The sequence below is a fragment of the Salmo salar genome, chromosome 06 (assembly GCF_965601325.2).
Source record: "Salmo salar chromosome 06, fSalSal1, whole genome shotgun sequence".
In the NCBI taxonomy this organism is placed as follows: Eukaryota; Metazoa; Chordata; class Actinopteri; order Salmoniformes; family Salmonidae; genus Salmo; species Salmo salar.
The window spans coordinates 61,406,293-61,432,743 of record NC_138296.1 but is presented as its reverse complement, the minus strand read 5'-3'; the positions used below and the strand labels follow the sequence as shown (position 1 = coordinate 61,432,743).

The following is a 26,451-nucleotide window of genomic DNA, read 5'->3' as shown; positions in this document are numbered from 1 at the left end:
TGACTGTGCCTTTGCCTAAGATATTGCATATCTCTAGCAACAAATTGGCCGGGTAAGCCAACAGTAGGTACGTTACGTTCAATGCCCATACAGAACGTGCCGCAGATATGTAGTCCTTATGGAATATGGAGGCGGTGAAACGCTTCAGGGAGAGCAGTGCTGGTCACTGACAAGGCACTGGGGTTGAGGTGGTTAGCCAGTGACGGCTCGACCACCGGTGGATTGCCAAAGCCCTTGTCCTCCTCCACGATCTTGAGTCTGACCACTGTCCGTCTGCAGACATCGATAAGTCCAAATCTGTCATTGGGTATCCTAGCTCCGCTGAGGTAGGAAGAGGGCCTCAAGTCTGGGGCTTCCTCTTCCCCCTCTGGGAAGATGCCAGTCATTTCCCTGCTATCAAACTTGTCGATGACAAGGTCCCCTTCCCCCGCTGCAAGCTCATCAAACAGCGGTTTGAGGTCCTCTGGGTAACTCTCTGCTACCTCCACCCATGTGGGTTGAGGTTGCGGGGTAGCCTCCTCGCCTGCAGGCTGTGAGGGTGATAGGGCCCACGAACGGACTGCGCTACACAGCCTTCACTTGAGGGCGGTCTTGGGAAAGTCCATACCGTGCACAGGGTGCACGGGAAAGCAAGTGCTGACTTAGCATGTTACCCAGCTTAGCTAAGTCTTCCCGGCGAGAGCTAGCTTGTTGAAGTACTTTTAGCTAGCTTCAAAGCTAGCTAGACAAGAAACGGGAGCTAGCAATGTTACTTTTGCTGGTAGTAATGCTGGTGTGTTTAGCTAACTTTCCAGCGAGCCTTGCAGCGTGGGCTAACCAAGTCTCGATAGCTAGCTGTATACTCAAAGCAAAACTTTCCTTTTGGTCAGTACTCAACACCATCGACAGGAGCTGAGGCCCCACGTTTGGCAGTGTTAACCTCACTGTTCGCTTGAGAACAGTTCAGTAGGAAGACAGTGATCTCGTCGTGCGGAACAGAACTTTAGTGAGCATAGTCTCTTCCGCAAGGAAGAGAGGCGAGAATGACCAGTGGCGGGCGAGTGGCGCCTTATAAGGAGACCTGTCTGTCTCCAACAAACATTGTGTGATTGGTTCTTTGAGCCCAGTGATCAGGCGAGCAAAGTATTTGAAATTGAACCTGCTTTTCCAATGCATTTAGGCTTATCCAATGCCACATTGATATGACATCTGTTTGGAATTAAGCCTGATTTCAACCAAAGGCTGGAAAGGTATATCCTACAAAAAAAGGCTTTACAAAATGTAATGAGGGTGTGTAACAATCGTCTGGAAGAGGGGACCAAGATGCAGCGTGGTAAGTGGTCATAATGATTTTTAATGATACACTTCAAAAAACAAACAGGGAAAACGAAAGCCAACAGTTCTGTCGGTGAAAACCACACAACAGAAACAATTACCCACAAAACCCCAACGGAAAAACAGGCACTTATGTGTGACTCCCAATCAGCAACAACCAACAACAGCTGTGCCTGATTGGAAGCCACACGGCCAAAATCAATGAAACAGACAACATAGAAAATGAGCATAGAACACCCACCCAATGTAACACCCTGGCCTAACCAAAATAAAGAACAAAAAAAACCTTTCTATGGCCCATCCGTTACAGGGTGTTTTCATAATGTAATGATAATAACAATTCAAGTGCTCACACATAACAGAACATATCTTTGGTAGAAGCACCAAATAGTGCTTTTAGGGCCTATTGAATAGCTGAAAACTAAGTTTATTAAGATTTTCCTCCTATCAATAGCCCATTATCAGCTGTTGGAATATCAAACCTGACCAGTGGATCAGTAGTATTTCACTCTATTATGGTTACCTTTGACCAGAAAGATCAGTGAACACAAACATTGGTCAATAGAGAGCTACAGATCACAGTGTTTTGTTCTAGCCCCACACTTAAGTTAGCTAATTCATTTCAATGAGATCATGAAGTTGATTGGTTGAATCAGGTGGGCAGGAGGTGACATGGTAGGCTATCTGACAGAGCCTACTGTTAATATACAGTATGTGGTTCAGTGCTGGGCTGCCCCTCCACAATGTTTGGCCTCTGAGGCCCCTCTCAGGGCCTGCTCCTCCTTTAGGTTAGCCTCCTTTAAGTCCTCTCTGGCTCTCTGCAGCAGCTCTGGGCACAGCAGCACATCCAGTGCTGTCATGGCCAGTGCCTTGGCCACCCGCAGGGTGTAGAACTGAGCTTTATCATCACCTAGACGATGGATTCAGAGACACACACAAGTAAGCCTATGTGAAGATTATTGAATACTATATTACCTAATATACAGTACCAGTCAAAAGTTTGGATACACCTACTCATTGCAGGGTTTTTCTTTATTTGTACTATTTTCTACATTGTAGAATAATAGTGAAGACATCAAAACTATGAAAGAACACATATGGAATCATGTAGTAACCAAAAAAGTGTTAAACAAATCAAAATATATTTCATATTTGAGATTCTTCAAAGTAGCCACCCTTTGCCTTGATGACTGCTTTGCACACTCTTGGTATTCTCTCAAACAGCTTCATGAGGTAGCCACCTGGAATGCATTTCAATTAACAGGTGTGCGAAGTTAATTTGTGGAATTTCTTTCCTTCTTAATGCATTTGAGCCAATCAGTTGTGTTGTGACAAGGTAGGGTGGTATACAGAAGATAGCCCTATTTGGTAAAAGACCAAGTCCATTTTATGGCAAGAACAGCTCAAAAAAGCAATGATAAATGACAATTCATCATTACTTCAAGGCATGAAGGTCAGTCAATAAGGAACATTTCAAGAACTTTGAAACTTTCTTCAAGTGCAGTCGCAAAAACCATCAAGCACTATGATGAAACGGGCTCTCATGAGGATCACCACAGTAAAAGAAGACCCAGAGTTACCTTTGCTGCAAAGGATAAGTTAATTAGAGTTACAAGCCTCAGAAATTGCACTCTTTGCATCATGAGTGTTACACACTTTTTTGGTTACTACATGATTCCATATGTGTTATTTCCTAGTTTTGATGTCTTCACTATTAATCTAAAATGTAGAAAAAAGTACAAATAAAGAAAAACCCTTGGTGTCCAAACTTTTGTCTGGTACTGCACCTATATTTTCACTGGACAGTTACTGTAAGACAGGGGTAGGAAAACCTGTTTGTGTTTTATACATATTTTAATGCTGCACTCAAATTGCCCTTCTGGGACAATAAAGATTTACTGAACTGAACTGGAAAAAAACTACTTTTTTCTATCTAATGGAGTAGATTACAGCTCATTCAGAAAGTATTCAGACCCTTCCCCTTTTCCACATTTTGATACGTTACAGACTAAAATTGATTCAATGATTTGTTTCCCTCATCAATCTACACACAATACCCCATAATGACAAAGCAAAAACAGTTTTTTAGAAATGTTTGCAGATTTATATATATTAAAAAAAATATATATATATATATATATATACACTCCTCAAAAAAATAAAGAGAACACTTAAACAACTCAATGTAACTCCAAGTCAATAACACTTCTGTGAAATCAAACTGTCCACTTAGGAAGCAACACTGATTGACAATAAATTTCACATGCTGTTGTGCAAATGGAATAGACAACAGGTGGAAATTATAGGCAATAAGCAAGACACCCCCAATAAAGGAGTGGTTCTGCAGGTGGAGACCACAGACCACTTCTCAGTTCCTATGCTTCCTGGCTGATGTTTTGGTCACTTTTGAATGCTGGTGGTGCTTTCACTCTAGTGGTAGCATGAGACGGAGTCTACAACCCACACAAGTGGCTCAGGTAGTGCAGCTCATCCAGGATGGCACATCAATGCGAGCTGTGGCAAGAAGGTTTGCTGTGTCTGTCAGCGTAGTGTCCAGAGCATGGAGGCGCTACCAGGAGACAGGCCAGTACATCAGGAGACGTGGAGGAGGCCGTAGGAGGGCAACAACCCAGCAGCAGGACCGCTACCTCCGCATTTGTGCAAGGAGGAGCAGGAGGAGCACTGCCAGAGCCCTGAAAAATGACCTCCAGCAGGCCACAAATGTGCATGTGTCTGCTCAAACGGTCAGAAACATACCACTCCATGAGGGTGGTATGAGGGCCTGACGTCCACAGGTGAGGGTTGTGCTTACAGCCCAACACCGTGCAGGACGTTTGGCATTTTCCAGAGAACACCAAGACTGGCAAATTCGCCACTGGCGCACTGTGCTCTTCACAGATGAAAGCAGGTTCACACTGAGCACGTGACAGACGTGACAGAGTCTGGAGACGCCGTGGAGAACGTTCTGCTGCCTGCAACATCCTCCAGCATGACCGGTTTGGCGGTGGGTCAGTCATGGTGTGGGGTGACATTTCTTTGGGGGGCCGCACAGCCCTCCATGTGCTCGCCAGACGTAGCCTGACTGCCATTAGGTACCGAGATGAGATCCTCAGACCCCTTGTGAGACCATATGCTGGTGCGGTTGGCCCTGGGTTCCTCCTAATGCAAGACAATGCTAGACCTCATGTGGCTGGAGTGTGTCAGCAGTTCCTGCAAGAGGAACGCATTGATGCTATGGACTGGCCCGCCCGTTCCCCAGACCTGAATCCAATTGAGCACATCTGGGACATCATGTCTCGCTCCATCCACCAACGCCACGTTGCCCCACAGACTGTCCAGGAGTTGGTGGATGCTTTAGTCCAGGTCTGGGAGGAGATCCCTCAGGAGACCATCCGCCACCTCATCAGGAGCATGCCCAGGCGTTGTAGGGAGGTCATACAGGCACGTGGAGGCCACACACACTACCGAGCCTCATTTTGACTTGTTTTAAGGACATTACATCAAAGTTGGATCAGCCTGTAGTGTGATTTTCCACTTTAATTTTGAGTGTGACTCCAAATCCAGACCTCCATGGGTTGATAAATTGGATTTCCATTGATTATTTTTGTGTGATTTTGTTGTCAGCACATTCAACTATGTAAAGAAAAAAGTATTTAATAAGATTATTTCTTTCATTCAGATCTAGGATGTGTTGTTTAAGTGTTCCCTTTATTTTTTTGAGCAGTGTGTATATATATATATATATATATATATATATATATATATATATACACATACACCTCAATTACGTAAGTATTCAGACCCTTTGCTATAAGACTCAAAATTTAGCTCAGGTGCATCCTGTTTCCATTGATCATCCTTAAGATGTTTCTACTACTTGATTGGAGTCCACTTGTGGTAAATTCCATTGATTGGACATGATTTGGAAAGGCACACACCTGTCTATATAAGGTCCCACAGTTGACAGTGCATGTCAGAGCAAAAACCAAGACATGAGGTCAAAGGAATTGTCCGTAGAGCTCTAAGATAGGATTGTGTCGCGGCACAGATCTGGGGAATGGCAACATTGAAGGTCCCCAAGAACACAGTGGCCTCCATCATTATTAAATTAAAGAAGTTTAGAACCACGAAGACTCTTCCTAGAGCTGACCGCAAAGCCAAACTGAGCAATCGGGGGAGAAGGGCCTTGGTCAGGGAGATGACCAAGAACCTGATGGTCACTATAATAGAGCTCCAGAGTTCCTCTGTGGAGATTGGAGAACCTTCCAGAAGGACAACCATCTCTGCAGAACTACACCAATCAGGCCTTTATGGTAGAGTGGCCAGACGGAAGCCACTCCTCAGTAAAAGGCACATGATAGCTTGCTAGGACTCAGACCATGAGAAACAAGATTCTCTGGACTGATGAAACCAAGATTGAACTCTTTGGCCTGAATGCCAAGTGTCAGGTCTGGAGGACAGCTGGCACCATCCCTACGGTGAAGAAGATTGGTGGTGGCAGCATCATGCTGTGGGGATGTTTTTCAGCGGCAGGGACTGGGTGACTAGTCAGGATCGAGGGAAAGATGAATGGAACAAAGTACAGAGAGATACTTGATGAAAACCTGCTCCAGAGTGCCTAGGACCTCAGACTCTGGCGAAGGTTCACCTTCCAACAGGACAACGACCCTAAGCGCACAGCCAAGACAGCCACTCCTGCGTTTCCGGACAAGTCTCTGAATGTCCTTGAGTGGCCCAGCCAGAGCCCGGACTTGAACTCAATCAAAAATCTCTTGACAGACCTGAAAATAGCTGTGCATTGACGCTCCCAATCCAACCTGACAGAGCTTGAGAGAATTTGCAGAGAAGAATGGGAGAAACTCTCCAAATACAGGTCTGCCAAGCTTGTAGTGTCATACCCAAGAAGACTCAAGGCTGTAATCGCTGCCAAAGGTGCTTGGCAGCGATAAAGTAAAGAGTCTGAATACTTATGTAAATGTTATATTTCAGTGTTTAATTTTTAATACACTTTCTAAAATTTCAGAAACCTGTTTTTGCTTTTCATTATGGGGTATTGTGTGTAGATTGATGAGGGGGAAAAAACAATGTATTCAATTTTAGAATAAGGCTGTAACGTAACAAAATGTGGAAAAAGTCAAGGGGTCTGAATATTTTCCGAATGCACCGTATCTACTGTGTTTCTAATTGATTTCAGGTGTATGATAAAGACATACCAGCAGCTACGGTGTATTCCTCTGTGTGGTTTAGAGCATCTGAGCCAATGTAAAAGTAAGGGTGGATTCCAGGTACAATAAAAGACACATTGCCAAAGTCTGTGGAGCCTGTGGAGATTACAAACAATCAATTGTCTTTCATTCTACATTACAGCATTACAGTTTCATTGTATAACAAGAACATTGCCTCCTAGTTCTTCCAATGACCACAATATCGCCTGTGGAAAGCACAGTGAGGGATGCACAGTTGAATTGCTGTCTTACCAGAGGAGTTTTTGAGGACCTCTTCATCTGTAGTGAATTCCATCCCCAAAGCCTTGCCGTTTACCTCATACAACCCATGCAGGGTGGGATTCCGCAGGACGTTGTGAAAGGCATTCCTTGCGAACTCCAGTTCAACCTTTAAAAAAAAAAAAAAAAAATTGGTAAATCGCTTTGGTTAGGGTCAATTTGGAATTTCTGAATTTAATTATATTCAACTCATTGGCCACACCCAACAGGAATCAGAATTTAAATATCCTGTAAAAGTAACCGCCTCTTCCGCTTTACTTCCGTATCATGTCCCCTAATCTTTTAAATGGGCTTGATGATTATATTAGCAAATTCGTGAAAACACAGTCATGATATACAGGGCCTTCAGAAAGTATTCACAACTCTTGACTTTTTCTACATTTTGTTGTGTTACAGCCTGAATTTTAAATGGATTAAATTGAGATTGTGCCTCTGATCTACACACAATACTCCATAATGTCAAAGTGGAATTTGGTTTGTCGAAAAATGTTGAAATGAATAAAAAAATTTAACTGAATTGTCTTGCGTCAATAAGTATTCAAACCCTTTGTTATGGCCAGCCTAAATAAGTTCAGGAGTATGTGCTTAACATATCGCATAATGAGTTGCATGGTCTCATTCCGTGTTCAATAAGTCCAGAGCATCTTATCTGAGTTTGACAGTCGTTTCACTGACTTCGCATCACTTGAGCCTATTGCCACTTATACAGTGCCTTGCGAAAGTATTCGGCCCCCTTGAACTTTTCGACCTTTTGTCACATTTCAGGCTTCAAACATAAAGATATAAAACTGTAATTTTCTGTGAAGAATCAACAACAAGTGGGACACAATCATGAAGTGGAACGAAATTTATTGGATATTTAAAACTTTTTTAACAAATAAAAAACGGAAAAATTGGGCGTGCAAAATTATTCAGCCCCTTTACTTTCAGTGCAGCAAACTCTCTCCAGAAGTTCAGTGAGGATCTCTGAATGATCCAATGTTGACCTAAATGACTAATGATGATAAATAGAATCCACCTGTGTGTAATCAAGTCTCCGTATAAATGCCCCTGCTCTGTGATAGTCTCAGAGGTCCGTTTAAAGCGCAGAGAGCATCATGAAGAACAAGGAACACACCAGGCAGGTCCGAGATACTGTTGTGGAGAAGTTTAAAGCCGGATTTGGATACAAAAAGATTTCCCAAGCTTTAAACATCCCAAGGAGCACTGTGCAAGCGATAATATTGAAATGGAAGGAGTATCAGACCACTGCAAATCTACGAAGACCTGGCCGCCCCTCTAAACTTTCAGCTCATACAAGGAGAAGACTGATCAGAGATGCAGCCAAGAGGCCCATGATCACTCTGGATGAACTGCAGAGATCTACAGCTGAGGTGGGAGACTCTGTCCATAGGACAACAATCAGTCGTATACTGCACAAATCTGGCCTTTATGGAAGAGTGGCAAGAAGAAAGCCATTTCTTAAAGATATCCATAAAAAGTGTTGTTTAAAGTTTGCCACTAGCCACCTGGGAGACACACCAAACATGTGGAAGAAGGTGCTCTGGTCAGATGAAACCAAAATCGAACTTTTTGGCAACAATGCAAAACGTTATGTTTGGCGTAAAAGCAACACAGCTCATCACCCTGAACACACCATCCCCACTGTCAAACATGGTGGTGGCAGCATCATGGTTTGGGCCTGCTTTTCTTCAGCAGGGGCAGGGAAGATGGTTAAAATTGATGGGAAGATGGATGGAGCCAAATACAGGACCATTCTGGAAGAAAACCTGATGGAGTCTGCAAAAGACCTGAGACTGGGACGGAGATTTGTCTTCCAACAAGACAATGATCCAAAACATAAAGCAAAATCTACAATGGAATGGTTCACAAATAAACATATCCAGGTGTTAGAATGGCCAAGTCAAAGTCCAGACCTGAATCCAATCGAGAATCTGTGGAAAGAACTGAAAACTGCTGTTCACAAACGCTCTCCATCCAACCTCACTGAGCTCGAGCTGTTTTGCAAGGAGGAATGGGCAAAAATGTCAGTCTCTCGATGTGCAAAACTGATAGAGACATACCCCAAGCGACTTACAGCTGTAATCGCAGCAAAAGGTGGCGCTACAAAGTATTAACTTAAGGGGGCTAAATAATTTTGCACGCCCAATTTTTCAGTTTTTTATTTGTTAAAAAAGTTTGCCTGAAATGTGGCAAAAGGTCGAAAAGTTCAAGGGGGCCGAATACTTTCGCAAGGCACTGTATATGCTTTCCATTTGGTTGGCACAGACATAAATGTGGAAGACATTGTCTCCAAAATGGGATCACATGTTCAGTTGGACACATCTATAGCAGAAACTGAAATTCTCACCCTTTAAAATGACATTCAGCTGAAATCCAGGGCAACCACTGAGATGAAGGAAGAGTTCTGGGAGCTACTGCTAGAGAAGTATCCCAACATAAGAAGATGTGCTCTCAACTTAACTGCCCTTTTTGGATCAGCCTACCTCTGTGAGTCTGCATTTTCTCACATTAAGTACAGATCTACTATGACTGATGACCACCTTGTGGCTTGCATGAGACTTGCAACAAGCTGCTACAGCCTTGACAATGAAAAACTACTAGTATACACCCAATGCCAAAAGTCACACTAAGGTAGGAAATTAAATTAGTTGCACTTATTTGTGGAAAACATGTTATTGGTCCACATTATATTTGGGTATCAAATAGGTATCATAGCAGCAGGTCCATACTCAGTGGTGAGTTGCGTTTCATACATTTTGTTGGTTGGTTTAGATTTAGAGACTGGTAGATCTCATCAGGCTGGCAAATGAAAAAGTAGATCTCACATCAAAGAAGGTTGGGCACACCTGCTCTACAGAATAAAAATATTCCAAAATATGCATCCTGTTTGCAACAAGGCACTTAAGTAATACTGCAAAAAATGTGGCATCGAAATGAATACAAAGCGGTATGATTGGGGCAAATCAAGCATGGTCGTGGCTGCATCATGTTACGGGTATGTTTGTCATCGGCAAGGACTAGGGAGTTTTTTGGGATAAAAAGGAACTGAATACAAGCAAAATCCTAGAGGAAAACCTGATTCAGTCTGCTTTCCAACAGACACTGAGAGACAAATTCATCTTTCAGAAGGACAATAATCTAAAAGAAATCTACCTGGAGTTGCTTACGAAGACGACATTGAATGTTCCTGAGTGACCTAGTTACAGTTGACTTAAATTGGCTTGAAAATCGAGACTTGAAAATGGCTGTTTAGCAATGATCATCAAAATAACTTGACAGAGCTTGAATTTTTTTTAAAGAATAATGGACAAATATTGTACAATCCAAGTGTGCAAAGATCTTATAGACTTACCTAAAAAGACTCACAGCTGTAATCGCCGCTAAACGTGCATCTACAACAAAGTATTGACTCAGGGGTGTGAATACTTCTGTAAATTAGATATTTCTGTATTTCTATTTTCAATAAATTTCATAGAATTTCTAAAAACATGTTTTCACTTTGTGATTATGGGGTATTGTGTGTAGATGGATGAGAAAAAATATATATTTAACCAATTTTGAATTCAGGCTTTAACACAACAAAATGTGGAATAAGTGAAGGAATATAAATACTTTCTGAAGGCACAATTATATTTGTGTTTGTGGATATCATTCAAAAAGCCTACACAAGTTAAAAGACTAGGAAAATGATGCATCACTTGCTTAGCATATTGAATTTGATTTGAAGCAAGTAGAATTGAATTCAAACCAATTCAAAGAAATGAATGGAGACATGAAACATATGAGTCTCAAACATTTTGCCAAAGGCATCTGCCACTTATTACTGCAAAGAATATAGATATAATTTCAAATATAAACTGGATTATATAACTGAAAGATGCCAAACAGTATTTTGTCTGTATTTTTGCCATGATAACGTTAGGTTGCTCCCTTCAATTCTAGCGTGTTTGATCTAACGCATTCTGGGAAATTATTTTTCACCCTAATATTTTATAACATGTAAGTGAATTATGAATAAATTACAGACAACCTACAAAATGTTCTAAGAATTTTTCCAGAGGACTGTAATTATTTAAATACACTTTAGGAGGATGAGTTTTAAATATGAAATGTTTCAAGAACATGTTAAACATAGTATTGGTAACCATACATGATGTCAAAATAAACACGTGCGTAATGACGTATGCAATAAATGATCCATTTTAATTTCCATGAATTTAATTTAATTAAATTCTACTTCCTTCCAATCAAATTCAATAAAAAAAAGTCTGCTTCCTGTGGAGTGCGGCCAATTAGAATGTAATTAAAATTCAAGAATTTAATTTTAATTATAGACTAATTCACAACTCAATTCAGAATTGACCCCAACCCTGCTCTGGATAAATTATTCACATATTTCTCTTAAATGATTGTTTGTCTTCGTGGTGATTTTGTCATTGTGCTTACTTCACAGCCAGTTGCCATGGCAGCGGATCTAAAACACATCTCAGCCTTGGCCTTGATGGTGGGCAAGTCTTTACGTGAGGGAGTTCGGAGATAGTACTCCAGCTCTGTGTAGGCGGGGATGATGTTGGGTTTCACCCCTCCATGCTTGATGATACCTGCACAGGACCACACAAGGAAGCAATGTAGAACTATACTTGGTAAATGTTTGCTACATGGAGTTTAAAGGCCTCCCATTCCTTCTGCGTAGAGTTTAAAATGCCTCTGAAGTTGTTATTGTGGAAATAAATATTACTCTTGAGGACAAGATCAGGAGGAACATACAGTACGTGTTTATGTTAACTGAGCTGTCCCTCACCGTGGATTCTCCAGTCTGGCTTGAGTTGCTGTCTGAGCACTGAAAGGTTATTGTAGGCAAGCACAGCAGCGTCCAGCGCGTTGACCCCTTCCCAGGGATAGGCTGCAGCATGAGATGCCTTGCCATGGTATCTCACTATGACACTGGAAATTGAAAAATTGTGCCAAAACGTTGGTCTTTACCCATAAAATATTGGGAGCATATTTAGAGTGTGCGACTATCTGAATAGATTTTTCACACAAGTGTACTATTCTATTAGTCAGCACCACTTACAACATTTTTGAGTGTGTATCAACTTATGCCTTTCGCTGGTAATGAAACAAGAAACCAGACCTAGGCCTCAGAGTCATGATGTTGGCCTGGTTTATTCTGAGATTCATCAGTGGTATCTCACATGTTGCAACTGGTCTGACTGCAGCCTGAAATAGCACTCTGCAATGCAGCTAGGGGCCCCAGTACAGAGTTCATGCATATTTCACAAGGGGTTCTCTGCCAACAATGGATTGCACTCTACAACATGGATCTCTACCTAATATGTTTTCCGTTCTAGCAGCCATTGACTATGAGAAGTGGGATACATATGTTTTGTATTACGAAAGATTGTGTATGTTTCCCAAATGTACCCTTTTAGTAGTGCGCTATAAAAGAAATGTGGTGCCATCGGGGGCCACAAAAATACAATAGACTTGTGTGTGAGCCCGTGAAATAACCTTACTCATGTTCAGCCACATCTGGCAGCCAGGAAGCATCCTCCTGTGAGGGATGAGCCATGAATACCACATCCATGCCATCAAACGCCCTCTCCCTTATCAGGTCGATTTTACCCCCTCCATCCTCCTCTGCTGGGGTTCCCAACACTGTCACCTGTGGAGGAAGAGTTGGCTGGTCAATGTGTCCAGAAAAACTCCTAACCCTTGTCAGAGCTATTACAAGCCAATAAATGGCACACTGTAGATGAGAGGGCTGATACCAAAATAAAATGAGCATTAGGTTCATGCACATCCAATTTTACAATGCACTCAAAATGATGCTTCAGGTTATTGCATGTGTAAGGGAGGTCCCCCTAGAGTTGGGGGTTTCAGTGAGGTGGCAACAATGCAGAGCTGATTTTCTTGCCCAGAGTGAGGCTTTTATTTGCATGTGGAGATAATAGCCGGCTATATTTATAGGCAATTCTTTTTATAAAGACTTCTTCACATGCGTTCTCCTGTTCTATTGGTTTTCTTTCAACGTTATTTCATTGTCTAGCAGCCAAAGGCATTATCCTAGTCATATTAACAACCCATGATAGTTGTTGCATCTTTAAATCCCCCCTCTTCCTAACGGATATTTCCATCTCTGTCCATAAAACCTCTTGCATGTGCGGTGCGCATTTTAGAACGGTGTTTTCCCGCAAATTGCATTTTTGAACATTCACGCGTGGGCCTACTGCCGTGTGTACATTGTTGAGCCTAAAATGTGAATAAATAATAGTTTATCAACATTTTAAGCTAAACATTCCAATCTGTTCTATCAGCCCTATTAATTGATACAGCATATACCTCCACTACACTACTTTGATGCGTATCTGTGGGGATTAAGAAGTGACTTTACACAATGCCCACTGAAAAATAAATGGGTATACAGCGTATACCTGCATATACCCTCCACTACACCAGCGACAGCATGGTTATTACATAATAATAAACATCATGGCAGCCTATTTTGACTCACTTCTAATATACACTCAGTGGCCAGTTTGTTAGATACACCCATCTATACTGAACAAAAATATAAATGCAACATGTAAAGTGTCAAAAGATCCCAGAAATGTTCCATATGCACAAAAAGCTTATTTCTCCAATTTTGTGCACAAATTTGTTTACATCCCTGTTAGTGAGCATTTATCCTTGTTTACATCCCTGTTAGTGAGCATTTAGCCAAGATATTCCTTCCACATGACAGGTGTGGCATATAAAGGTGCTGATTAAACAGCATGATCATTACACAGCCGCAAACCACGAGTAACCATGCCAGCCCAGGACCTCCACATCCAGCTTCTTCACCAGCGGGATCTTCTAAGACCAGCCACACGGACAGCTGATGAAACTGAGGAGTATTTATGTCTGTAATAAAGCCATTTTGTGGGGAAGAACTCATTCTGATTGGATGGGCCTGGCGCCCCAGTGGGTGGGCCTATGCCCTCCCAGACCCACCCATGGCTACGCCCCTGCCCGGTCATGTGAAATTCATAAATTCGTGCCTAATGAATTTATTTCAATTGACTGATTTCCTTATATGAACTGTAAGTCAGAAAACACTCCCCACACCATTACACCCACCACCACCAGCCTGTACCGTTGACACCAGGCTAGATGGGGCCATGAACTCATGCTGCTTATGGCGCACCTGTTAGCTTGCACAATTCTTTCCATTCTCCTTCGACCTCTCTCATCAAAGAGCTGTTTTCGCCCACAGGACTACAGCTGACTGGATATGTTGTGTTTGACGCACCATTCTCTGTAAACCCTTGACACAGTTGTGCTTGACAAACCCAGGAAGCCCGCCAGTTTCTGAGATCCTGGAACTGGCGCGCCTGGCACCGACGATCATACCATGCTCAAAGTCGCTTAGGTCACTTGTTTTGCCCATTCTAATGTTCAATCGAACAGTAACTGAATGCCTCGATGTCTGTCTGCCTGCTTTATGTAGCAAGCCACGGCCACTTGATTCAATGTCTGTAGGAAAAAAACATTTTCGTGAACGTTTGTGTAGCTAATAAACTGGCCACTGAGTGTACAGTATATAACACACTCAGTCTATGGCACCGTTTCTTTACAATAAATATGTTAAATGACTAACAGCAGACTCCCAGGAGGAGAACATGCACCCTCAGGCAGAGGTGGCACCACAGGTCCCAGGGTGGTGGGGCAAAAAAAACATGGCCCAGAGTTTTTCCTGATCTGGTATACATCCAGACCCTATTGGGTATGACAGTGATTAATCAGTTGTAAAAAGGTTTTGTGTGGGCTTTTGTGTGGGCTATGATAGGACCAGAGTTTTTCTAATCAGATCACATGGTTTAAAAAAAACTCCTGACCCTAGGGAGGATGAAAACCCTGTCAAACTGCAGCAACCTTGAACTTGTTTATATTAATTATATTTAAAAACTAGACTAAGGGGGGTTTCCTTTACACAGACAACAACTGGACAATAGAACTCACAGGGCTGAGCTTGCATTATGCAGGTTTACATCGTGTAGGCCTATGCAACTGCGATTAAAAAAGTAACTCACAGTCTATGCCATCACTGTTGTTTGTTTTTTTTACATTCAGGCGGCTAATAATTGTGGATTGAAAAGGTCAAGGTAGCCTAGCCAGCCCAAGTTTAAATATAAACCAAATTCGATCACATTCACATTTTCAGAAAATGAATTGATGTATTTATAGCCCATGTGTTTGTGTTAGGATAAAACGATTTTCTCCTAACACAAATAAATGGACTATAAATACACAACATTACAAATTTCTTCACCCTTGCCAGGGGGGAAAAGTCACAGTATTGCCTATAGCATATGCAGCTGCGGTTGTAATCAGTAGACTACAGTTGATCAGACTGAAATATCACCTCGTTTCCATCACATCATTTTTTTATTTAACTAGGCAAGTCAGTTAAGAACAAATTCTTATTTACAATGACGGCCGGATAAATCGCTGCTGCTTTAGCAGTAGCTAATGAGGACCCTAATAAAATACTAAATACTAAAATGAACACTGGAGGTAAGTGGAGAGCGTGCTTTGCACTTGGGCGTGCATTGTGGCAGGCTCGCTCGACCGGTTATGTCGGTAAACCTGATTGCTCAAGACACACAGAACCTGTATCCAATATGGACTGCTAAATTGTGCAAGAGTTGACAAATCATGAAGCAAAACAGTAGGCATACTTTCTCATTCTTGTTACCGCTTTTGAATCAACATTTTCATGAAACTGTGAGCACGCACATAAAATATATCTTCAAACAATTTACCTGTACAGGGACCGGAAAATCGGGTGTGCGTTCTACCAAAGCTTTTAATCCGATCGCTGCAGCAGCTCCTATTTCCGCAATGAGGTTATGGCCACATGCATGTCCAATGCCCGGCAGTGCGTCGTATTCAGTCAAGAAACCAACATTTATGACATTATTGCTCTCCTTGCCACCGACAGGTCCCCATATGGCACGGAATGCTGTCTCGAGCTTAAAATGACTGTCCACAGTCCATCCCTTCTCCTCTGAGAAAAATTTAACTAACCTGTCGTGAGACTTTCTTTCTTCATATGCGAGTTCTGGACAACTCCATATGTCTTTACTAAGACGATGAAGCCTGTCTTTGGCTTCGTCGATACAACTGCCAACTTTTTGTTTTAGCTCCACGAGCGTATCTGTAGTGTGCTGAGCCATTTATAACGAGTCGACTGAGTCAGCACTAAACAATGGACTGCAGACAGTAGGAACTCTTCATTTGCTCAGATTGACTGGAGTGTTGGAGTTTAAATCTTGGTCAAAGGGCATGTTTATGTTTTATAACGGGAATGTTACACCAGGGCCGGACTACTGCATTTGGGCACCGACAGTTTTTTGGGGAAATCAGCCAATTTACTGCATTTCAACACATTTTGCCTTGGTGCATTGAGAACAATGTGCTGTTTTATAATGCTATTCTGTACATTTTGTAATGAGGCTAAGTGAAAATGTTGCCGTTTGAAAGCACATTTTCTGCAATTCTACAGTTTTTGTTGCTATTTTATAGCGCATCTCGTGCTTGTTCACATTTTGCCATGAGGCTGGGAGAAAATGTGGCAGTTTTAAAATTAATTTCCTGCTAGTCTACACATTTCAGTATGGGACAGAGAAGAATTTGCAGTTTTAAAGCTAATTTCCTGCAATCTACACATTTTGCTATCATATATCTGCCCCCCCCCCCCCCCCCAAAAAAAAAAAAGATTATCCTACATGAAGAATTGCTCTACAGTTGTGGCCAAAAGTTTTGAGAATGACACAAATATTAATTTCCACAAAGTTTGCTGCTTCAGTGTCTTTAGATATTTTTGTCAGATGTTACTATGGTATAGTATAATTACAAGCATTTAAGTGTCAAAGGCTTTTATTGACAATTACATGAAGTTGATGCAAAGAGTCAATATTTACAGTGTTGACCCTTCTTTTTCAAGACCTCTGCAATCCACCGTGTCATGCTGTCAATTAACTTCTGGGCCACATCCTGACTGATGGCAGCCCATTCTTGCATAATCAATGCTTGGAGTTTGTCAGAATTTATGGGTTTTTGTTTGTCCACCAGCCTCTTGAGGATTGACCACAAGTTCTCAATGGGATTAAGGTCTGGGGAGTTTCCTGGCCATGGACCCAAAATATCGATGTTTTGTTCCCTGAGCCACTTAGTTATCACTTTTGCCTTATGGCAAGGTGCGCCATCATGCTGGAAAAGGCATTGTTCGTCACCAAACTGTTCCCGGATGGTTGGGAGAAGTTGCTCTCGGAGGATGTGTTGGTACCATTCTTTATTCATGGCTGTGTTCTTAGGCAAAATTGTGAGTGAGCCCACTCCCTTGGCTGAGAAGCAACCCCACACATGAATGGTCTCAGGATGCTTTACTGTTGGCATGACACAGGACTGATGGTAGAGCTCACCTTGTCTTCTCCGGACAAGCTTTTTTCCAGATGCCCCAAACAATCGGAAAGGGGATTCATCATCCAATCCCTGTACCTTTTGCAGAATATCAGTCTGTCCCTGATGTTTTTCCTGGAGAGAAGTGGCTTCTTTGCTGCCCTTCTTGACACCAGGTAATCCTCCAAAAGTCTTCGCCTCACTGTGCGTGCAGATGCACTCACACCTGCCTGCTGCCATTCCTGAGCAAGCTCTGTACTGGTGGTGCCCTGATCCCGCAGCTGAATCAACTTTAGGAGACAGTCCTGGCGCTTGCTGGAATTTCTTAGGCGCCCTGAAGCCTTCTTCACAACAACTGAGCCGCTCTCCTTGAAGTTCTTGATGATCCGATAAATGGTTGATTTAGGTGCAATCTTACTGGCAGCAATATCCTTGCCTGTGAAGCCATTTTTGTGCAAAGCAATGATGACGGCACGTGTTTCCTTGCAGGTAACCATGGTTGACAGAGGAAGAACAATGATTCCAAGCACCACCCTCCTTTTGAAGCTTCCAGTCTGTTATTCGAACTCAATCAGCATGACAGAGTGATCTCCAGCCTTATCCTCATCAACACTCACACCTGTGTTAACGAGAGAATCAATGACATGATGTCAGCTGGTCCTTTTGTGGCAGGGCTGAAATGCAGTGGAAATGTTTTGGGGGGATTCAGTTCATTTCCATGGCAAAGAGGGATTTTGCAATTCATTGCAATTCATCTTATCACTCTTCATAACATTCTGAAGGATATGCAAATTGCCATCATACAAACTAAGGCAGCAGACTTTGTGAAAATTAATATTTGTGTCATTCTCAAAACTTTTGGCCACGACTGTATGTGCCAGATCAAATGTTCTTCAGGCTGAGTAAACATGTTGCATAATGATATATGGTCAGAGGGGGCACTCTCATCCATTTACTTCAGTCTACAACAGCAATTCAGATAGGAGAGTTGGCTGATATTCAGCCTGGTTGAATAAAACAAGGTTAGTTGCACTGTTCAAAGTGGACACACTGCATTACGTTTGTTGCTAGTTTATTTTTCACTGTTGTGTAAATTATCCTCAACCACTGCCATTAATACTGATACTAGAGTACTACTCATTCTCTGTTGTATACAGATGTAGGATCTTCATTTGTGCAGGTTTGCTACAGCAGGAAAATAATGCTGCAGCAACAGGAAATGTGAATTATGTGGATTATAATTAATGGACATTTTTGTAAGGGTTGATACACTTTCATAAGGGAAAATCAAGTCTGAAATTTCAAAGTGGAAATTAAACTTCAGAAGCCTTAAAAAAACATTTTTTTTAAAACACTACACATTTTAAAATGTCCTGCCTTGGAGGAAAGTTCTCCTGCAACAGGGTGATCCGATTAAGATCCTACAGCTTTAATATACACTGCTCAAAAAAATAAAGGGAACACTTAAACAACACATCCTAGATCTGAATGAAATAAATAATCTTATTAAATACTTTTTTCTTTACATAGTTGAATGTGCTGACAACAAAATCACACAAAAATAATCAATGGAAATCCAATTTGTCAACCCATGGAGGTCTGGATTTGGAGTCACACTCAAAATTAAAGTGGAAAACCACACTACAGGCTGATCCAACTTTGATGTAATGTCCTTTAACGAGTCAAAATGAGGCTCAGTAGTGTGTGTGGCCTCCACGTGCCTGTATGACCTCCCTACAATGCCTGGGCATGCTCCTGATGAGGTGGCGGATGGTCTCCTGAGGGATCTCCTCCCAGACCTGGACTAAAGCATCCGCCATCTCCTGGACAGTCTGTGGTGCAACGTGGCGTTGGTGGATAGAGCGAGACATGATGTCCCAGATGTGCTCAATTGAATTCAGGTCTGGGGAACGGGCGGGCCAGTCCATAGCATCAATGCCTTCCTCTTGCAGGAACTGCTGACACACTCCAACCACGAGGTCTAGTATTGTCTTGCATTAGGAGGAACCCAGGGCCAACCGCACCAGCATATGGTCTCACAAGGGGTCTGAGGATCTCATCTCGGTACCTAATGGCAGTCAGGCTACCTCTGGCGAGCACATGGAGGGCTGTGCGGCCCCCCAAAGAAATGCCACCCCACACCATGACTGACCCACCGCCAAACCGGTCATGCTGGAGGATGTTGCAGGCAGCAGAACGTTTTCCACGGCGTCTCCAGACTCTGTCACGTCTGTCACGTGCTCAGTGTGAACCTGCTTTCATCTGTGAAGTGCACAGGGCGCCAGTGGAGAATTTGCCAATCTTGGTGTTCTCTGGCAAATGCCAAACGTCCTGCACGGTGTTGGGCTGTAAGCACAACCCCCACCTGTGGACGTCGGGCCCTCATACCACCCTCATGGAGTCTGTTTCTGACCGTTTGAGCAGACACATGCACATTTGTGGCCTGCTGGAGGTCATTTTGCAGGGCTCTGGCAGTGCTCCTCCTGCTCCTCCTTGCACAAAGGCGGAGGTAGCGGTCCTGCTGCTGGGTTGTTGCCCTCCTACGGCCTCCTCCACGTCTCCTGATGTACTGGCCTGTCTCCTGGTAGCACCTCCATGCTCTGGACACTACACTGACAGACACAGCAAACCTTCTTGCCACAGCTCGCATTGATGTGCCATCCTGGATGAGCTGCACTACCTGAGCCACTTGTGTGGGTTGTAGACTCCGTCTCATGCTACCACTAGAGTGAAAGCACCGCCAGCATTCAAAAGTGACCAAAACATCAGCCAGGAAGCATAGGAACTGAGAAGTGGTCTGTGGTCTCCACAGGCAGAACCACTCCTTTATTGGGGGTGTCTTGCTTATTGCCTATAATTTCCACCTGTTGTCTATTCCATTTGCACAACAGCATGTGAAATTTGTCAATCAGTGTTGCTTCCTAAGTGGACAGTTTGATTTCACAGAAGTGTGATTGACTTGGAGTTACATTGTGTTGTTTAAGTGTTCCCTTTATTTTTTTGAGCAGTATATATTAGATTAATCTAACATAATATTAGATGTAGAGAATAAACCCATACATTTATGGGAAGACTGACTGGCATTAAGAAGTTTGTGCCATCTCAGCCTTTTCAACAGACATTTTTCTGGTGAGGAACAGACAGACAACATATTGGGGGTAGCCAATATTTTAATGTCAATTTAGATATTAAATGTACCAAAATTATAAATAATTTTCTAATTGCCACGTGGGTGGTGTTTTTTCAAACATTAATACAAATTTAGTGACTAGACTAAAATCACTTTTCTTTTAACAATTGCAACAACATGAGTCGATCTTCGGTACAGTAATACAATTTCATCATTGTGACATCACTGAGAGTCAAGGAACAAGAGCTAGCAGCTGCCTGGCTCCAGAGGTCAAATGACCTGTCTCGGTCAATGAGAGAAGATTTGAAATAGACAAGATGGCGGCATACACATTGATTTAAATTTAATAACGGCGCACTTTCTAAATTCAAACAAACCCCCTGCAACTAGACATGGAGGTTTAGAAGACAACGGTTGTCAGGAATTGAGGAAGTGTCGCCATGTTAAGGTTGGTCAAAAATTCTCTGTGTTACGCCAAACAGTACCAAATCTGTAACAGCTAATGGAGCATCAGGATCTTATCACAGTAGTCTGTTACAATCTGTTAGCTAGGGTCAAAGGTGTGTTACATAATAATAAAAATCACTTCTGGTAAATATAATTCTCAGTGCTTTTGATGAAACATAACACTGGTGACCAGTGGGAAAATGAAAGACATGAAATAAAAATACAAAGCATATATATATTTTTTAAACATAACAGAAATGAGTCAGTGCTAGAGAATTAAAAGAATACGCACTCAGTGCTGAATGTCTGTTTTCTGCAGTGGCAGTTGTCCTCTTCAAAGGGAATCATTGATTCTGAGACGTTCACATTGCCACTCCATCTTCTTAATCTCGCCCACCCAGCCAGCTCAATCGGCCGTTGAGCTGGCAAGATTATTTTTGTACTACAGGACAAAAATGTGTACTGTAGTACAGGAGTTGTGAAACAATCTTCCTTCTAGAGAGTTCTGTCCTCCACAGTGCTTTCAGGGCAAGAGCAGGAAACAGGTGGGGTAAGGTTCACAGAACCCCAAACCATATGCTCGCCGCAATGGGGACCCGTGTTTTGTTTTTCAGTCAGTCTTGTGCAAATTTGTAAAATGTTTTCTTACGTTCAATGCAGCCCATTATTTACAGTAAAAAAAAGTGCACCAGTTCATGGAGAACATATTTTAGGCTTCAGTAACAAAACTATACTTTCTGTTAAAATAACATGAAAAATATACTCATTTTACATGTTTACAGAATTATACATTTACAGAAGTTCTTAAAAATAAAATAAAAACAAGCCTGCTTGCTCAAAACAATGTGAAATTGTATTACAGATCAAAAAGTCATTACATTCGGTTGCTGTTAAGTTATCGGTCCAGTTTTTCAGTGCCAAATGTGTTGTCATTGATCAGGTATAGAAGGATCGTTCCAGCTTTTCCATCCATTGTGATCATGGTTTATCTTGAACCTTCAGCAAAGACTTCAAATGAAAAGTCATTTTCTCTCGGTTGTGGTCGGAATGTTGGGGGACAGTCTCACCAACCCAGTGACTGGGTGGTTTGGGCAGGACACTTGGAGACGGGGGCTCGCTGAATTTAGCTCCAGCATAGATCTTCTCTCCGTCTTTGAGCTCCTCCTCGGGTACAAGCTCAGCTGGGGATACATTCACAATCTTGGCACTGTCAGCTGAGTTGAAGGGCTTCTTCTCTTCTCCACAGAGGAGCTGGAAGGGAGCAGAGGGTGGCTTCTGGTGGCAGCTGCTGTGGCTTTTCATTACTGAGAGAGCATTGCCAGGTGCATTAGCGTGCCTGCGCCTATGGCTCCGGGTGTTCAGATTCTGGGCAGCTTGATTGTGTCTATTGAGGTTGTGGACAGACTGGCCTGCTGGTCCTGTGGCTCTCTCCACTCTCACACTTTTTGACTTCAGTAGCTGGGAGGAAAGAAAAACTAAATTACAACCTCACAAGGGTCAGAACCATTCTAACGCTGTTATGCAAATTGACTTTATATTTTGATTGCTAAGCAGAACACTTGATGAAAGAAACAATTGCCTGTTCCATCTAATTTGTTTTTTGTGTCAATGACTTTTGTTAACGTCTCAGGAACTGGCACATCGTCAGCATGTTGAAATCCTTCAAAACAAATAACCTAAATACCTGTAACACGTCTATTCTGGTCCATATTGTTTTTTTAAACAGTGTACAATGTGAACCGTATTCCTATAGGTCCACTGGTAATAATACCAGTGCCCGATTCCAACCATGTACACGCCTTTAGAAGTGGAGTTTACGTACGTCATTTTTTCCATTCAAAGTTGGCAGGCAGTCTCGTTTGACTCTGCCTAGTTGTCGTTCATAATCACTCTGGTACGTTAACCTCGTGAGTGCACTACTTTAGAATGGGGTCGTTGGTTGAATATCAATTTGTAAATATGCAAACGTTGAGTTTTTAAGCCGTCAAAATAAACTAGGGGAAGGACTCCATCCCACTGCTTCAAGCGAATTTGTTTACACTATGAATGGTGGTTAATGGATACAAAGCAGGCATACTATTTCACTAAGAATAAACAAATAAAAAAGACATACAAATGTACAAGCACAGAATAAGAACGAAAACAATCTCGCTCTCAAAGTAACTCAATTGTATACCTCTTTTTTTGTTCCCTGCTTAATATTGTGAAGGGTCAACGCAGTCGCCTGGGTCCGGTTGGTCGTGAGCTCGGCACTCTGCACGGGGGATTTCGAAACTGCGACATTGTTGTCTGCCAGGTGCATGGGGTTGTTTCTCATCGGTTTTTGCTGGTGTGTTCGCTGTAACCCCAACATTGTCGAACGCAGTTTCCTCCCACCTTTCTTCAACATTGCTTGCCTTGGTTTGTTTAGGCTGGCCCCGACATGGTGGGATGTCAAAACCGATGGCTTATTGTTTTTAATAGGGTGACTTAGTGATTCGCCCAACATGACTTCAAAGTCCCGTGAAGGTGGCGAGGGGGGACACATCGACGAAATTAGATAACTTTTGAAAAATAGTCAGGCAGCCTTAAGTTATTTACCTTAGCTTAGTACTTCGCTATCAACAGCTAACAGTAGCTAAAGTTTCTCTAGCTCGTCGCTGGCGGTACTGAAGTCTGTCCAAAAACCTCTCTGTAGATCAATTGCAGTGGGTTTTTGATAATACATTGAAGACGAGTTCAACGATGTTGATGGCGTAGCTAGTCTCCTAACTCTATGCGATGTTTTACAAGACTCGAGATGGCGAAGAAGCGATGGACATCGCGCATGACAACTTCCTGACTATACACGCTACTCGCAAAACCCCGGATGTCGGTAGCCGCCACCATTTTAATTGGATAATGCAGAAGAAGCACAAAATTGCAGACCTCCCACGTTGGAAATTACGTAATGTATGTTGTCATTCATTCTCATGATGGGTACTTTCCAAGCCATCGACTATTGGAGCCTGGGAATATCTGTCTGACTGGCCGCCTGCCTCTCTGTCTGTCAGTGTAACACAGCAATATAATCATTTTCATTACACATAGAGATGTTTTCCAGACACACATTATTGTTTTGTTTTCTTCATGTGTCTGTCCTCTGAGCCAGGCAGCCAGCACTATTTTAGTATTCAGATCCCACTGAGGGAGGGCATTCAAGCTGTTGCTGAGCTCTTGTACATCTGCTTGTCTGGTTGGATCGGCAGCATCAAATCCGCTAGGCAACAGCTGCTGCCTGTGTTGCTGGGCTGGGGGAATGTCTCATCACATGAGCCGACCCTCTGTGATTGGTCATCCTGATCAACATTTTTTTTCCATCAAATTTTATTTTCACACGTACACACACAAAGATTATGTAATGAGTGTTAAGATTTGGTGGTCTGATGTACACTCATAGTATAGTAGACAGCTGTCCTGGCCACATTTTCCCTAAATTAAGGGAATTAAAATGAATCCTATCATGGGCAAATTTGTCCTCTGTTCCTCTGCTTCATGAGCATGTGACATTTTCAACCTCTCCCTGACTGAGTCTGTAATACCTACATATTTCAAGCAGACCACCATCCCTATGCCCAAGGAAGCAAAGGTAACCTGCCTAAATGATTACCGCCCCGTAGCACTCACGTCGGTAGCCATGAAGTGCTTTGAAAGGCTGGTCATGGCTCACATCAACAGCATCCTCTCAGATACCCTAGACCCACTCCAATTTGCATACCGCCCCAACAGATCCACAGATGATGCAATCTGAATCGCACTCCACACTGCCCTTTCCCACCTGGACAAAAGGAACACCTTTGTGTGAATGCTGTTCATTGACTACAGCTCAGTGTTCAACACCATAGTGCCCATGAAGCTCATCACTAAGCTAAGGACCCTGGGACTAAACACCGCCCTCTGCAACTGGATCCTGGACTTCCTGGCAGGCCACTCCCAGGTGGTAAGTGTAGGCAACAACACGTCTGCCACGCTGATCCTCAACACTGGGGCCCCTCAGGAGTGTGTACTTAGTTCCATCCTGTACTCCCTGTTCACCTACGATTGTGTGGCCAAACAAGACTCCAACACCATCATTACATTTGCTGACGACACAACAGTGGTAAGCCTGATCACCGACAACGATGAGACAGCCTATAGGGAGGAGGTCAGAGAACTGGCAGTGTGGTGCCAGGACAACAACCTCTCCCTCAATGTGAGCAAGACAAAGGAGCTGATCATGGACTACAGGAAAAGGCGGGCCGAACAGGCCCCCATTAACATCAACGGGGCTGTAGTGGAGCGGGTCGAGAATTTCAAGTTCCTTGGAGTCCACATCACCAATGAACTATCATGGTCCAAACACACCAAGACAGTCGTGAAGAGGGCATGACAAAACCTTTTCCTCCTCAGGAGACTAAAAAGATTTGGCATGGGTCCCCAGATCCTCAAAAAGTTCTACAGCTGCACCATCGAGAGCATCCTGACCGGTTGCATCCCCGCCTGGTATGGCAACTGCTCGGCATCTGACCGTAAGGCGCTACAGAGGGTAGTGTGTACGGCCCAGTACATCACTGGGGCCAAGCTTCCTGCCATCCAGGACCTATATAATAGGCGGTGTCAGAGGAAAGCCCATAAAATTGTCAGAGACTCCAGTCACCCAAGTCATAGACTGTTTTCTCTGCTACCGCACGGAAAGCGGTACCGGAGCGCCTAGTCTAGGACCAAAAGGCTCCTTAACAGCTTCTAACCCCAAGCCATAAGACTGCTGAACAATTAATCAAAAGGCTACTGGAATATTACATTGACCCCCCTCCATTTGTTTTGTACACTGCTGCTACTCTCTTGTTTATTATTTATGCATAGTCACTTCACCCCTACCTACATGTACACATTACCTCAACTAACCTGTACCCCCGCACACTGACTCAGTACCGGTACCCCCTGTATATAGCCTCGAAATTGTTATGTTATTGTGTTACTTTTTATTATTTTTGAATTTCTTACTTTAGTTATTTGGTAGATAATTTCTTAACTCTTCTTGAACTGCACTGTTGTTTAAGGGCTTGTAAGTAAGCATTTCACGGTAAGGTCTACACTTGTTGTATTCGGCGCAGTTTGATTTGATTTTGATATGCACTACCACACTATTGCACTCAGGTGAGCAACATTACATGATCAGACATGGCTACATCTATGCCTGTCATGAGCTGGGTCGTGAGGGATATGGGCAGGATATCTTATTTACATTATATAATTACGTGTTGAATGGATCAGATATTGTATTGGAATCCCTTTTGTATCTACAGTATATTTTATTTATTTATTTTATTTATTTCACCTTTATTTAACCAGGTAGGCAAGTTGAGAACAAGTTCTCATTTACAATTGCGACCTGGCCAAGATAAAGCAAAGCAGTTCGACAACATACAAAAACACAGAGTTACACATGGAGTAAAACAACATACAATCAATGATGCAGTAGAAAAAAAAATAAGACTATATACAATGTGAGCAAATGATGTGAGATAAGGGAGGTAAAGGCAAAAAAATGCCATGGTGGCAAAGTAAATAAAGTATAGCAAGAAAAGCACTGGAATGGTAGATTTGTAG

The 26,451-nt window shown here is 42.7% G+C and overlaps 1 protein-coding gene across 1 annotated transcript; it reads right to left on the bottom strand.

The window, feature by feature from the left end:
* Positions 1–1,313: 1,313 nt before the first annotated feature.
* On the bottom strand, positions 1,314–16,120 carry LOC106607711 (xaa-Arg dipeptidase). The gene is made up of 7 exons (XM_014204958.3): positions 15,629–16,120; positions 12,338–12,486; positions 11,623–11,765; positions 11,268–11,422; positions 6,792–6,927; positions 6,528–6,635; positions 1,314–2,224 (listed from the first exon to the last, which is right to left on the bottom strand). The coding sequence occupies exons 1-7, from the start codon at positions 16,040–16,042 to the stop codon at positions 2,034–2,036; spliced, it is 1,296 nt and encodes a 431-aa protein (XP_014060433.3). The 5' UTR covers positions 16,043–16,120; the 3' UTR covers positions 1,314–2,033.
* Between the last annotated feature and the right edge of the window lie 10,331 nt (positions 16,121–26,451).

What these genes read in the sequence shown, in the direction of transcription:
- LOC106607711 (XM_014204958.3), bottom strand. Translation starts at nt 16,042, where the DNA reads ATGGCTCAGCACACTACAGATACGCTCGTGGAGCTAAAACAAAAAGTT. An exon ending in ATTTTCCGGTCCCTGTACAG is followed by an intron (nt 12,487 to 15,628) that starts GTAAATTGTTTG and finishes CTTCCTCCACAG; the next exon opens with GTGACAGTGTTGGGAACCCC. An exon ending in CCATGGCAACTGGCTGTGAA is followed by an intron (nt 6,928 to 11,267) that starts GTAAGCACAATG and finishes TTTTTTTTAAAG; the next exon opens with GTTGAACTGGAGTTCGCAAG.